The sequence below is a fragment of the Periplaneta americana genome, chromosome 2, assembly GCF_040183065.1.
Source record: "Periplaneta americana isolate PAMFEO1 chromosome 2, P.americana_PAMFEO1_priV1, whole genome shotgun sequence".
Lineage (NCBI taxonomy): Eukaryota > Metazoa > Arthropoda > Insecta > Blattodea > Blattidae > Periplaneta > Periplaneta americana.
Genome location: NC_091118.1, coordinates 46,141,476 through 46,158,255, shown reverse-complemented (window position 1 = coordinate 46,158,255; position 16,780 = coordinate 46,141,476). Strand labels below are relative to the sequence as shown.

The window sequence follows — 16,780 nt, the reverse complement described above, 5'->3', positions numbered from 1 at the left end:
GTGATAAAAATAAACAAATGCTAGGGACGCGATAAAATTAAACAAATGCTAGGGACGCGATAAAATTGTGCGATAAGCAGCCATGATTGGTTGAAAGACGTCCTTTCGTACCGTTTTATTGGTCAAAAGTAGTATGACGTAGTAAAAGTGTAATAGTCACCATAATTCAATGGAAACATATAGCAAGTAATATAAAGTACACACATTCAAGCTAAATGTTATATGAATTTTCAATAAACTATGGTATTCACTTAACTTTAACCCTTGCTTTCTCCGTTTTTAATAGATGGCGCTTGGCCCACTATGGCTCTGAACCCTTCAAATAGCAGTGTCAGTGTTACTACATCTTATATTCTCAAGTTTTGTTTAATTACGTACTTTATGAACATTAGTATGTTTAAAAGAACAGAATTAGACTTACATAATATTGCGAACTGTGGAAACCATTTGGAAGTTATGACGTTCGTTGGTAGACCAGGAATACGATCGATCTTCCACAAGACACGTTGTGGCAGTGTTGAGAAAGCGTCGATAAACGCCTGGAGTTGGTCTTTTCCCACTTCACCTTTGACGATAGAGCCGAAGCTGAAGAGTATCGCTCCGTGTTCCGCGTTATTCAGGTAGGTTTCCAGTTCCTGCGTCAGAATATCAGAACAAATCACAACCGTCCTCAGCAAGAGCTTTACCAACTGAGAGGTATTCACCACGGGCCCTGTCAGTTATCCTACGGACAAAAAGTACCATGTACAGGGAGGACGAGACAAAACACAAACTCTGAACCGATGCTTAACCTCTTTTCAACTCTACTCATGTCTCTACTATGCATGAACATTACATTATGTAAATCTATACTAATAATAAATCTGTAACCAAGATTTTTCTGGTAATTTTCGCTTTTTCAAAAATAATTGGTGTCAACATGTAGGCTATAATTAATCATCCTGAGACCAAAAATCGCATTTTTGAAATTTTTGTTTGTATGTCTGTCTTTCTGTCTGGATATCTGGATGTTTGTTACCTTTTCACGCGATAATGGCTGAACCGATTTATATGAAAATTGGCATATAAATTAAGTTTGTTCTAGCTTAGATTTTAGGCTACATGGTATTCAGAATACGTTATTTAAAAGGGGTATAAGGGCACCTGAATTAAATAAGTCGAAATATCTCGCTTACTATTTATTTATTTATTGATTTATTTATTTATTTATTTATTTATTTATTTATTTATTTATTTATTTATTTATTTATTTATTTAATCTGACAGGATCATGTCCATAAGGCCTTCTCTTCCATCCTATCAGATAGCACATATAAATGCAAAAAAGAAATACAAACACTGATGAAAATAATACAAATTAAATTAAAGCCCTGTACAGGGTCAACAGGATGATAAGACCACTATAGAGCTCTCATCGAGCTAATACAAGAAAGGAAAAAAAAAGAAAGAAAGACAGAAATAGCAATGATGATAGTGATAACTAATAATAATAATAATAATAATAATAATAATAATAACAATAACAATAATTATAAATACCTTACATTTTAATTGTCAACTTTACAACATCATAGTTACAATATTTATTATATGTCATGGGTTAAGCCGAAGTTGCGCAATCTGACAGGTGTTTAAGAAGCAATTCCATGAACTAGAATGTGATTCCTTAATTTAAATTTGAATTTTGATATTGTCTGACAGTCTCTGATATGGTCAGGGAGAGAATTCCAGAGGCGTGGAATCAATATGCTGAAAAATGATGAGTAGAAGGATGTTTGTGCAGATGAATAGAGAGAGGATTAGTGATTGCTATGAAAAATATTACATAACAAAAGTTTATTTAAAAACGATTTCCGGTAAGTTTTATTCTATGCAAGATTTTGATATGATTGATATTTAACGACATACACGAGTTTTAAAATAACAATGCGTTTTATCAGCGCCGTCTCAGACTAATAGACTATAATGGAATGAAAACAAATGACTTCGTCTATAAGGGGCCTTGCACAACAACAAACGGAAGCTATTAATTTAACACTATTTATACGGTTATAATTGTATAATGAGAACATATAAATTAATGTTTATCAACATTAACATACAGAGAATATTTGTGTGTTTGTATGAAATAATCTCAGAAGCTTATTAATCGATTTGGATAATTATTACTTCAGCATTAGAAAGTGTAGTTTTTCTAGATAGACATAATGCTTTATGTTATTACGGTAACTCCTGAGGGAATCGAGGATAGGTACGATTCAAATAGATCAACACGCACAGAAAACTTGATATCCTGTCGTAATATTATATCATTTGATTAATAGGAATGAGTGAAAATAGTGAAAAAGGGTTAAGAGAAGTGAACAAGTGACGTTGGAACAGTAAATGAATAGAAGAGAAAGATAGGAGAAAAGATCAAAGAACAAATAGGACAAATAATTCAATATGATAATTTATAGAGAAAAAGTGAAATTGAGATTTAAGTGAATAGAAGTTAGAGGAAAAAGGGGGTTTGAAAGACGTATATAATATTGGATATATTAGGATTAATGAACAAAAAGAGAATAGCAAATGAAATGTAGGAGAAATACTGAAGGGGAGATTGAACAAGTAATAAAAGAGGTACATGGTGTAATTGGGAGTATTTGTGTAGACGCGTACTGCAAGTAATGTGTTACTGTAATATGTTAATGGTGGCACCGGATACAGAAATGTGAGGTACACCATTATATGTAAAGAAGTGCTGTGACGAAATATATCATATCATATCATATCATATATCATATCATATATCATATCATATCATATCATATATCATATCATATATCATATCATATCATATATCATATCATATATCATATCATATATCATATCATATATCATATCATATCATATCATATCATATCATATCATATCATATCATATCATATCATATCATATCATATATCATATATCATATCATATCATATCATATCATATATCATATCATATCATATATCATATCATATCATATCATATCATATCATATCATATCATATCATATCATATCATATATCATATCATATCATATATCATATCATTCGATGATTTAAACTTTAATTGATCCACATAAAATACTCTAATTTTATACACTTCAATTTCTTTTTGTGCACAGAATATATTATTTTAAGAGTTTTGTCGTAAAGATTAGTATTTTCCCGGGACCAAAAATAGAGCATAGTATTATACTAGGAGCGCACTCAGCTGAGTGACTTGTTTGGCCGGGATTCCGCAGTTAAGTGCACAGTAATCTGTACAGACATATGCACTGCTAGCTATGAGAATATTATAGATTTATTAATTTGTCCTACAGAATGATATCTGTAATATTGACAATTAACATTTGAGGAGAAAAATTCTCTCCGGCGCCGGGGATCAAACCCGGGTCCTTGGTTCTACGTACCACGCGCTCTGACCACTGAGCTACGCCGAATTCAATCCTATAATGGCAGTTGACATTGGACATATACGTCAACATATATATCTAACTTGGGAGTCAGGCCACAAAAAAGGAAACATTGAAGGAGGAAGGTTCGATCCGGTGCTGTGGATTAAATTCGGCGTAGCTCAGTGGCCAGAGCGCTTGGTACGTAGAACCAAGGACCCGGGTTCGATCCCCGGCGCTGGACCGAATTTTTCTCCTCAAATATTAATTGTTAATATTATAGGTATCATTCTTTAGGACAAATAAATAAATCTATAAAATTAAAATAACCGAGTCCATTGAAAACCGGTAAGACGCCTTATGTTCGGTTCATGTTTGCAGAGTCTCTGTAGAACTGAAGCTCCCTTTGCGTTTGTTCAATATTTCCCTTTCCTTACATATGAGGCTATCAAGTGCAAAACTCGCCTTATCCAAAATTAAGAAAAAATGAGTTACATATGGGATGTTGTACTTCTTGCAGCTCTCTAGCTACTGATATAGTCGGTTTGTGCAAATCTTGTCTAATTCCTCTTCCATAGAGCTCAGAAAACTACTATCAAATGCAAAAATGTCCATATCCATAACGGTTTTTCCTGTTTTCTGACAAATCACTTTACCTGGATAAGGCGAGTTTTGCATTTGATAGTCTCATATGTTCGGTGCCATTCGCTTTAGTTTCTCCTCTCCCTGCTCCTTTATGCTTTACCTGCATAAGGATGTCAGGCACATATCTTGTCAAGTTACGCATAGTAATGAGTACAGGTAATTTTTTCTTGTTATTAATATGACTAATGTCTATGCGGATGACGTCAATATGTTAGGAGAGAATCCACAAACGATTAGGGAAAACGCGGAAATTCTACTTGAAGCAAGTAAAGAGATAGGGTTGGAAGTAAATCCCGAAAAGACAAAGTACGAGTATATGATTATGTCTCGTGACGAGAATATTGTACGAAATGGAAATATAAAAATTGGAAATTTATCTTTTGAAGAGGTGGAAAAAATCAAATATCTTGGAGCAACAGTAACAAATATAAATGACACTCGGGAGGAAATTAAACGCAGAATAAATATGGGAAATGCGTGTTATTATTCGGTTGAGAAGCTTTTGTCATCTAGTCATCTGTCAAAAAATCTGAAAGTTAGAATTTATAAAACAGTTATATTACCGGTTGTTCTGTATGGCTGTGAAACTTGGACTCTCACTTTGAGAGAGGAACAGAGATTGAGGGTTTTAGATAATAAGGTTCTTAGGAAAATATTTGGGGCTAAAAGGGATGAAGTTACAGGAGAATGGAGAAAGTTACACAACGTAGAGCTGCACGTATTGTAACCTTCACCTGACATAATTAGGAACATTAAATCCAGACGTTTGAGATGGGCAGGGTATGTAGCACGTATGGGCGAATCCAGAAATCCATATAGAGTGTTAGTTGGGAGGGCAGGGAAAAGACCTTTGGGGAGGCCGAGACGTAAATGGGAAGATAATATTAAAATGGATTTGAAGGAGGTAGGATATGATGGTAGAGACTGGATTAATCTTGCTCAGGATAGGGACCAATGGCGGGCTTATGTGAGGGCGGCAATGAACCTCCGAGTTCCTTAAAATCCAGTAAGTAAGTAAGTAAGTAAGTATTAATATGACTAAACATTCACATAAATATACGTAAAAATAAATCCAACAAAATATATTTTAAAAAGTATAGCCTATTCAAAGTACCGACTAGTACATGAAATGTTCAAACATGAGAGAGGAAACCAAAACATTACAAACTTCGTCTTATTTTATATTAAATAACTAATCGCAAGGTCTATGCTAAAACATGAAGGAGTGGGAATGGAGGACAGGCAATACTTTAATAACAAAATGGAACAAACACGACAGGCCTTCTTCTGCAGAGCGAACATCGACGAATATCGAACTCCGTCATACTCGACAAACTTGAACCGAACATTGTGCCTGTAATGCTTCCATCATCCGTATAGTCACACGAATATTGCTACCGAGCAACTGTGATTTATTTGAATATTTTGTGAAGATGTAATTATAGCTATTTTCTTTCTGTAATTGGTATAGTAACTGTCATGTATTTTAAAAACATAATGTGATGTACCTATATGTACGTATATTTCTGTCGAAGTTTAATCATATTTTTGTAATAAAAATTACCTCTCCTTACAACTAAATAATACTTCACAACATTTGTTCTAAAATCCTTACTCAGCTAAAAGCATGAAGGTTGGGAGAGGAGTGTAGGAGAGGCCAGTGAACTTCAAGGACACAGATCATACAAGGGGAAAGACTGAGCGAGCGAGACAGATCCGCTTCTTCAAAGCAAACTTCGGTTCTTGTCACGCTCGACAAACTTGAACCGAACATAGAGCATGAAATGCAAGACACTAATTTATAATCATGTGTTATGTACAGATACGGAATTAAAATTTGGAGCAAGTCTTGATGTCAGTCCACCTGTATGTAGGCAACACTTTTAACACGACTGTCCACAAGTAGGAGGATATAATATACGGGGACTCTTGTTTACTGCACATGCGCAGTGTGTTGTAAGCGAAACTTATACAATAAAGGAGCTCCAAATTTTATTTCCGTATCTGTACATACGTATATCTCCAGTTTCCTTATGATTAGAATTTTAGGTAAGTGAGCTATGTGTATATTGTAGCTTAATTTCATACTTACCTTAGGCAATTTTTCACCGCCTTGTATATGGATTCCGCCGACTTCCACAAACGCAGGCACTGCAGGTCTCGGATAATTGAGTGAGAAATGGCTGTTCACTAAAACCAAACTAGCGTAGTTTCTGAGTTGTGATAACGGTGGTATGTCTGGACCAAAAATTTCTTTCATCAATTTGTCCATACGAATCTCCGAAAAAAAATATTGGCCAAATTTCGTAGCAACGTACCACAATGTGTTCACTAGTCTCTGCCAGAAATTCATGTTCTGTGTAAAAGGCGTACCAATATTAGGAATATAGGCAGGATTGGTAGGATTGCCAGTGCCATCATCCCACCAGTTGTGTGCTACACTTGTTATTAGTCCTATCAAAGGGGCGTTGAAATGATAAGGAAAGACCAGGTAACATTCTGGGCCCATAAAGGGTGTTATAATGACATCAAATTTCTGATCTCCTTTGATCAATTTTTGCAAATTCGGATGTTCCAGGATTTTCTGGCAATTTCCACTAAGATCTTGATACATTTTCCACAGAGTGCCGATGAATCTGAAACGTAGCATGAATTCGGCCTCAAGGTAGTTAGTTACGTTCGGAAGCGATTCCACGATGCTGATGTCGGTGTAGTTGGCAATCGGTTGTGTTTGAGTAAAGCAACCGACCACACTGACCTGGTGCCCGCGTGCAGCTAGGGCCTTCAGTAGGACTTCGAAAATGTTGAAGTGACTTCTGGTACTGTAGTAGGTCATGGCAAGGATATTTGCGTTTTCCGTTTTGTCCACACAAAACAGAGCAAAGAAAGTTCCAAGAATGAAGTGAAAATTCACCTAAAAGAAGTATATAGGCTAATTAGGCAGAATAAATGAAAACATAAATAATAAATAAATAAAGGAAATACATCAAATAAATGATTAATGCCTGTTAATATTCGGTTGAGAAGCTTTTATCATCCAGTCTGCTGTCAAAAAATGTGAAAGTTGGAATTTGTAAAACAGTTATATTACCGGTTGTTCTTTTTGGTTGTGAAACTTGGACTCTCACTTTGAGAGAGGAACATAGGTTAAGGGTGTTTAAGAATAAGGTGCTTAGGAAAATATTTTGGGGCTAAGAGGAATGAAGTGACAGGAGAATGGAGAAAGTTACACAACACAGAACTGCACGCATTGTATTCTTCACCTGACATAATTAGGAACATTAAATCCAGACGTTTGAGATGGGCAGGACATGTAGCACGTATGGGCAAATCCAGAAATGTATATACAGGGTGTTTAAAAAATACGGGGCATAATTTCAGGTATGTATTTCCCACATGTAGACAATCAAAATAGTTCATTACAACATGTGTCCGAAAATTCTTCATTCCTGAGTTATGGCCTTCACAACATTGAAATTCACCGGAACGTTTTTCTTTCCGCAGGTCGTTGTCAGAAGATGTTTAAAATGTCCACCTCCTGCTTGAATACAGACCTCACATCGATGTCTCATTGACCTGCGAACACGATCCCAAACTCCAGGAGTATTGCGTATGTCCTCAGATCATGCCACAATTCGATTCCGAAGGGATTCCAAATCAGGCACCGGAGACGAATAAACCAATGATTTTAAATGGCCCCACAAGTAGAAATCGAGAGGGTTCAGATCAGGTGAGCGTGGAGGCCAAGCAATTGGGCCACCTCTACCTATCCATCGATCAGTAAACCTTCGATCCAAGTACCGGCGAGCCGTACGACTGAAGTGTGCAGGAGTGCCATCATGCAAGAAGTGAATGTGTTGACGATTGATCAGTGGAGTGTCTTCTAAAATATGAGGTATGGTGTTTTCCAGGAAGTTTGTATACGCCTGCCCCGTAAGTCTGTTTACAAGTACATGGGGTCCAACTAATCGATTACCAATGATACCGGCCCACATGTTGAGGGAGAACCGCACCTGGTGATGAGATGGAACAGTTGCACGTGGGTTTTCATACGCCCATACATGCTGATTGTGGAAATTTGTTATGCCATCTCGTGTGAACTGTGCTTCATCTGTAAATAATACTAAGGCAGGAAAGTTCGGATTTATACCACACTGCTGGAAGATCCACTGACAGAACCTAACTCGTGCAGGGTAATCTGCTGGTGACAAGGCCTTTACACGTTGCAAATGATAAGGATACAATTGATACTCTTTCAACAGTCTCCAGACAGTCGTATGAGGAACATTGACTTGCAACGCTACCCTTCGTGTGCTGATAGAAGGAGTCATGTTCACAGCCTCCAGAATCTCCTCCTGTACTTCTGGAGTTGTAGATCTTGGTCGTCCCCTTCCCAAACCAGGAGAGTTAAATTTTCCATACTCGCACAGACGGTAATGGAGACGTACAAATGTCTTCCGATCTGGACATTGTCGCTGTGGGTACCTCTCCTGGTACAAACGACGAGCCAGCGCAGCATTGCCGTCCGCCTTACCGTACACTTAGCGGCAAAAAGAATGGGCCGACTCTTGGTCGATAGAAATGCGAAGTTCTATCGCGCTGTTCACTCGTGTAAACGTAACCCCCTGGAAGGCATTGCTGTGGTGTCTCTTCATTGAAAGTCGTCCGTCTATAATGTAGTAAACCTTACGAGCAGTGTGTGGCCCAGTGGTAAGAAGTCTGACATCCGTACCGGAGGTAGTGAGTTCGTCTCCCGGTACGGTAAATTTATTATTTTTTTTATTTTAACTTTTACTTAATTTATTAGTTCAAATGTGAAATGGCATTTGTTAATAAACTTCGTTATGTCTGCCTTGTAAAAATATGATTGTCCATCACCTGTGGGCTATTAATAGGTGATACCTGGCCTGTATAAACAAAAATACTTGTTTCACATCCTAAAAAACCGGACGCATATCAAACACAAATAAATAATTAAATTAACAAAAACAAACAATGTTTTAATATATTAACAAAACAAGGCCTGTGGTGGGGATTAGTATCTTGTCCACAAACCACCTGCGTCAACAACTGCCCTCATTCTGCGCGGCATGGAGTCCACAACCCTATGGAACAGGTCTAAATTCTTGGCCATCTCCTCCCACGCATTTAGAACTCTGTTCTACAATTCCTCAGGTGTCCGAACGGGTGGTTGTTCTGCCCAATTAGAGCGTAGGATCCTTTTGACTGCAGCCCACAAATTTTGAATCGGATTCATATCTGGTGAATTTGGAGGCCAATCGACTGGGTCGACATCACGCCTCCTCGTAAACCATCGTTGAATCCGGTTGGCGGTGTGTATTGGATGATTATCCTGCTGGAAGAAAAGTGTTCCTTCTGGATATCGTTTTCCGTTGTATTAACAGATACCAGTATTGCTTGAAAGAGAGAGGGAGGTTTATTATCTATTAGAGTTTGGGCATATTCTAAGAGATATCGCCACAGAATTTATAGCTTTGCGAGAAACATATGATGGCAAATTGTAATAAGAAAAAGAAGACTGGGGGAGATTCGAACCTTGAGCTACTACTATCAACGTGTTCAATACACCAGTGCCGTAACGGCTTACGCTACTGTGACTGTTAACATTAGTTCGGCATAATACGTGGTTTTCCTGTTCATATTCGCTCCGGTTGATTTTGTATTTATCAATTTTATTATTATTCTACTCTTCAAGGGCCTTGGTGTGTCTAGAATTAACCCGCCATTCGATTTTATTACGTATTTTAGACTCTTAAACAAAATACAGCAAATTTAAATGGTTTAATTAAGTGTTATCTAGTGAACTACGGCTTTGACGAGACGAGCATGCGCAATGTTATGTCTCTGGAACTTGTCGGCCGGCCCATTCTTTTTGCCGCTAAGTGTACATGAAGTGTATCTCTGCCAGCTCTTGATTTGAATACATGTCGCACAGTCTAACGCCTACACAACACTGAATGTAACCTTCGCCTCGGAATGAACTGCCAGAGTGCCCTCTTAATGTCTCCTTTGACGGCAACGACCTGCGGAAAGAAGAACGTTCCGGTGAATTTCAATGTTGTGAAGGCCATACATAACTCGGAAATAAAGCATTTCCGGACACATGTTGTAATGAACTATTTTGATTGTCTACATGTGGGAAATACATACCTGAAATTATGCCCCGTATTTTTTAAACATCCTGTAGAGTGTTAGTTGGGAGGCCGGAGGGAAAAAGACCTTTAGGGAGGCCGAGACGTAGACGGGAAAATAATATTAAAATGGATTTGAGGGAGGTGGGATATGATGATAGAAAATAGATTAATCTTGCTCAGGATAGGGACCAATGGCGGGCTTATATGAGGGCGGCAATGAACCTCCGGGTTCCTTAAAAGCCAGTAAGTATAAGTATAAATGATTAAATAAATAAATAAATAGAAAAGTAAATAAGTAATTGAATGAGTGAGGAAATAAATAAGTAAATAACAAAAGAAATCAGTATGTAAGTGAATGAATGAATGAAATTTTAATTTAATTTAATTTTATTTTAGTAGGTTATTTTACGACGCTTTATCAACATCTTAGGTTATTTAGCGCCAGAAAGAAATGAGTCCGGGGTCCAACACCGAAAGTTACCCAGCATTTGCTCATATTGGGTTGAAGGGAAAACCCTGGAAAAAAACCTCAACCAGGTAACTTCCCCCGATCGGGAATCGAACCCGGGCCACCTGCTTTCGCGGCCAGACGCGCTAACCGTTGAATGAATGAATGAATGAATGAATGAATGAATGAATGAATGAATCAGTACGTAAGTAAATTAATGAATGAATTTTTTTTTAATTTGGTTATTTAACGACGCTGAATCAACTACGAGGTTATTTAGCGTCGATGGGATTGATGATAGCGAGATGATATTTGGCGAGATGAGGTCGAGGATTCGTCATAGATTACCTGACATTTGCCTTACGGTTGGGGAAACCTCGGAAAAAACTCAACCAGGTAATCAGCCCAAGCTGGAATCGAACCCGCGTCCGAGCGCAACTCCGGATCGGCAGGCAAGCGCCTTAACCGGCTGAGCTACGCCGGTGGCTTTGAATGAATGAATTTCACTTGAAATCTATAATAATAATGAAATTGTAGCCTGAATTTTCTGATAATTTTCGCTTTTGGAAAAATAATTGGTGTTAACATGTCGCATTTTCTTAATGTTTGTCCTATGTATGTTTGTTGCCTTTTCACTCGATAGTAGCTGGAATGGAATGGAATTTTCGGGCGAGGCACTATGGCTCAGCACTGCGATCTGTTACGATCTATTGCGCTAACCCTCGAGCTAGGCGCATTTCAAAACCCACACCGGCTGACTACACTAAGGTTCGCTGCGCACCCAGTTTTAGAGCAGGCAATCCCCCTTCGTCCCTAGGCCATTCCAGCGAATAGGGACTATAAAGAATGGACACTGAGCGAATTTTCCTGTGTTTTGTTTCTCTGTGCGCCAGCATTTAGTTCTACTTTCAAGCGCTAGAGGTTAGTGTAATCGAGCATAGGCTAAGATAATAATTGAGTATAGAGTTGAGACACAGGATTCAAACATCGCCTATCTTATTGCATAATCCAGTAAGGCTTTGCTTCAAATAAATTCAAGTTAATAGCTTTTCCTTATTTCTCAGTGACGAACTAGTTGTAATAATAATTTTTTATATTTCAGATATAATAAATTATATTATAAAATAATATAATACATTATAAAATTATGTATCAAATTCGTTCAATATTTGTATATAATATAATATAATATAGGTATATGGTTTTACTTCTCATAAGAGTTTTGTTTTTCCATTTTCATTGCTATCAAATCATTACATATTTTAATTGTTGTTGGGGTCAACGTCTCAACTCTCATTATAAAGGAACTCAAGAGTCTAGACATTACAGTTAATGACGGATTTATTATTTTATGGATCCAATTTATTTTATTTGAGTACATAATGTACCTAGATGTATTAATTGTATGTGTTATATTTCCGCTGTGTCGACTGCTAGCTGGTGTGATGTCAGCGCCAACTCTAGGGAGAAAGCAGAATCTCACGCTCTAGCTGGCTTGAAGGTCATTGAAATCAGTCCGGCTATATCAAAGGTACTTACGCGAAGTGTCCATACTTATAATTACCTATACTCTGGTTACACCATTCCACAATATCGCATCCTCATTGAGAAAACAGAAATACAATATAGCATACAAACAGAAAAAAACGCTACAAAGACATCTCAACACACAAACAACACAAACAAATAAACACAACCACATAGACGTATATAAACTCACATGCAATAGTTGCGACAGTTTCTAGAATGGACAGACAGGCAGATCATTCCAAACGCGATACAAAGAACACATTAAAGCAATAACCAGAGGACACAATACATCTACATATGCCGAACACATAACTAATGCTAACCACACATACAATAACATAAATACAGACATTGAAATCCTACACATACAACCCAAAAACCAAAAACTCAACACACTAGAACAATATGAAATATACAGACACACTAAAACGCACCCTAATCAAATTCTCAACACACAGATCAATTTCAGAACACACACACTATTTGACACAACTCTTCATCACACGAACGCACCCACACAACAGGCAGCGAAGTTGAGATAACGCCGAGATATAGTAGGCTCTGAGGATGATGTCAAGTAGCACCGAAACAGCTGTAAGCCACACATGCTTACATAATTAACACGAGTAAGATCGCCATTTAATTAATTATTTGTATTCAAGTGTTAAAAGTAGTGTACGGAAGATTCAACATGGATTATCGAGATATAAGATGAGTTTTAAAATAACAATGCGGTTTATGTCAGTGCTGCCTCAATCAGACTACAGTAATATTATAATAAAGTGAAAAAAAATTGCCGCATTCTGTTCGCTACAAGAACCGAAGACAACTCGTCTTTCAGTACGTGGCTCCCGGGAGAGCCTCGAGCACCGAACACGCCTGGCACCCCTGATGTAGAGGGCTGCATATCATCAGATGACATTTTGTCAGATTTCGATTCTTCTTGCCATGTAACAGGTGGGATGGGAACAGGTAAATTTTCTCCATGGATATTGATCTTGGGACTGAAGGAGATTAGGGTACTGAATGACTCTCTTATTTTTTTTAAGAAAAACCAGTTACATTAGTTAAGCAGAAATAACCAATCATCTTCATGGTTTTTTGTTCACGCCACACCATTGGCACACCGAAAATTAAGTGATAATTCTTGCCCTTTAACCACTGAACCACTGACTCAGTCTTACATTACATCTTGTGCAACTTATATGAGGCACGCAGGAACGATCCTGGTCCCCAAGACCGAATTGAATTAAAATCTATAGACTGTCTTGAAAAGTTAAGTAATTGGCCGCCACTGAAATTTCGGAGTAAACTCGCCACATATGTAATAAAAAATATTCGGAGAGTTTTTACACCTACTCTTTTTTTTCTTCATAATTTCACACAGAACAGCTCACACTACTATCGAAACCTCTGCACTCCACCTGAACAAAATTCAGACTGAATGCCTTGTTCATGTTACCAGTCACCCTCTTAACATTTCACAGTCAACAATCGTAAATCAGTTAAGCGAAGAAGCTGTTAGTATAATTGTTGGTATTATCACCGCGATCTCATGCTTAACATTCGGCAGATCTTTGAGCGGCCTCGTACGTAACATTCAGCAGGTCTTTAAATTTAATTGTATTATTGTTTTCAATTTATTGTGTCGCCGCTCCAATCACTCGCCTCAATTTCAGTGTTGCAACCAATAAGCTGCTTGCATTATAAAATGACACCTACTTGTCTAATCCACGTGGACTAAAACCGAGGTTGCAATGTCTTGTGCTGAGGACGAACATTAAGGTATGTGATTAAAAATTATTATTAAAGCTCGTATTATTAAGAGTTAAGAATGTCAACGTACTCGTATATGAAATAATAATAATAATAATAATAATAATAATAATAATAATAATAATATAACAATATAACAAACTAGTGCTTATTCTTATCGAGGAAGTAGACGTGACAACGTGAGCTTAGAGTGAAACCTACAGAGCAACAATCGGTCGGCAAAGCTATGTTTTAAAAGCACACGGCAAGTTATTGTATGGTGCCGACATGTTAACTATGAGGCCGCGGCGATAATAATATGAGCCGTTCAGAGCAGAAGTGGTGTAAGTCAGAAATGGGTAATGAGAGTTAAAGTAAACATTCTGTAAAATACAGCGCAAAGAAACAATTAATATTCAATTTATTTAAACTATTAGTAGTCAGTGGATAGCAAGAAGGACATATTAATTGCTATTTTGCGCTGTATTTTACAGAATTTTTACTTTAAACCTTATTGCCTAATTTTGACTTACACCACTTCTGCTCTGAACGGCTCATATAATGGATGGAAACTAAAGAAGCACTGCATGTAAAATGGCTATTGATAAAATATGTTCGTTAAAGTATTCTTAAACCTGACGTGGTGGACAAAATTTGATTACAAATTCGTAATCAACGTATCTGACTTGATAATAACATTCTGTTTATCTGTGCAAAAACTGTATTTGTTAGTGTAATTAATTGAAATAAATAATATCTAAAACAATAATAAGAATGTTAACATTGGTTACTTAACAGTAGAAAGGTGATAAGTGCCAAAATTAAAAAAAAAAATAATAATATTTCACTAGAAAGGTGCAGATTTCCAAGATACATTACATATGAATAGGGCTATGTCCACAGAAGATTGTAGACTGTTATTAAGACCATCAAAAGATGTCAGTGATGCAAAGTTGCCAGAACTCTCTCATAACAAAAGTGCAATGTGCCATTCGTTTTGATTTCCCTCTGTTATTTGTCGTGTTAATGGTGATCTGATTACATACCGTGGCGTTTCCTACAAACAGGAAGATCAGCGTAGTTAAATCTTATATAAAACATAATACGTAGGTAATGTAGGGCTATTAATCACATAGACACAAAGGGTGCTATTCATAGACATTTCGCAGCACGCGCTACGAGCGTAGTAAGCTAGCCCCGGCTATCCACTGGTTACTTGTACAGAATTCAAATCATATCCTATCGCTAACACTGGTTTATGAATACGAAAAACGCTGATCATCCACCGGAAGCCCGCGCTAAGAATGTCTATGAATACGGCCCATAATGTATTACCTCTAGCATTAAATTAGCACGTTTTTCTTTATTGTAAGCGTCATAAAAATGCAGAATAAAATGCAATGTACTGACAAACGAATAGTAAATAGTAGTAAATAGCTTTATTTTCTAAGTTCTATGACCAAGATTATTCAACACTATCAACATTTCTGTTGGGTCTCTTTACTGTCATACCAATACAACGACGTCAACATATAAAGTATAATAATCATGATGAAAGTTGGCTGTATTTAACTTTAAGTGGTGAGGGTGATTTACTTCCAGTCTGCAAAACCACTTTAATAGAAGTGTTTGAAGAAATTAATAGATCTACGGATAATAAATGGATCATAGTACCTGTGAAATGTTTATGGACTTAACACCTTTCATAAATTGTGAGTTTGTTTGTCTCTTAATTTTAATAGTATCATCAAACTATTGATGAAGATTAGTGAAAAGTTATCTTAAATATTATAAATTCAGTTCTAAAAAAATATATTCTTAAAATTGTTCAGTAGCGAAACTTATTTATTAATAAAACACTGTTAATAAATTTTACACTTTTCACCTTTCTTTTAGTAGGTTATTTTACGACGCTCTATCAACATGTTAGGTTATTTAGCGTCTGAATGAGATGAAGGTGATAATATCGGTGAAATGAGTCCGGGGACCAGCACCGATAGTTAACCAGCATTTGCTCATATTGGGTTGAGGGAAAATCCCGGAAAAACCTCAACCAAGCAACTTGCCACGACCGAGATTCGAACCCGGGCCACCTGATTTCGCGGCCAGACTCGCTAACCGTTACTCCACAGGTGTGGACTGCACTTTTCTACTGTTAAGTATCAAATTATTGATAATGATAATAAATTTACCATTCTTGTAGACAATTTGTAAACTTCTGGCGTGACTCCTCGGCCTGTTCTTACTTGAATGTCCAACTCGTTATTTCAACTGTAACAGTTGAAGGTTGGTTGATACGCTACAAAAGTGCATTAACTGTCGCGATAAGCATTTTACAAGAACAGATAGAGCTCAGTTTTAACGTCCTTGGCATGTACTAAGTCGTTCCATGTTAATGTGCGATTGCTTGTTGCAATTAGGCTACTGTTAATAACCCGCCATGCCTTGTGTTCACCATGTTAGACACTGAAAATTCACAGGTTTGCAGCTATGATCTTGGACAACCGATTCAAGGGGACACTTTTGTAGAGCCCATATTACAGCCTCTATCAAAGAGAAGTAAAACTAGGCATCCTGTTTCGTGCATTTATGTCACGTCAGAAACTTTGGCCAATGCAAAATTATCTACTAGAGAATATTATAGTTCCCGGGTAGCTCAGTTGGTAGAGCGCTGGTACGTTCAACCAGAGGTCCCGAGATCGATACCCGACCCCGGAACAATTTTTCCCTTGAAATTATTCAAATCTGCTTTACAGGGAGCTTTACCTGAAAGACTAGATTTGCAAAATATATACGTCACTGTGTACGTTAACAGAAAACCAC

General features: G+C 37.2%; 1 protein-coding gene across 1 annotated transcript in view; it reads right to left on the bottom strand.

Moving 5' to 3' along the window:
• LOC138693085 (UDP-glucosyltransferase 2-like) overlaps nt 1-16,217 on the bottom strand; it is a 31,574-nt gene extending 15,357 nt beyond the window's left edge. Inside the window, exons 1-3 of the mRNA XM_069816683.1 lie at nt 16,150-16,217; nt 6,162-6,983; nt 422-635 (exon numbers count right to left, since the gene is read on the bottom strand). Of these exons, the coding sequence (XP_069672784.1) occupies nt 422-635; nt 6,162-6,983; nt 16,150-16,152 (1,039 nt within the window). The 5' untranslated portion in view covers nt 16,153-16,217. The remainder of the gene's footprint in view (nt 1-421; nt 636-6,161; nt 6,984-16,149) is intronic.
• Between the last annotated feature and the right edge of the window lie 563 nt (nt 16,218-16,780).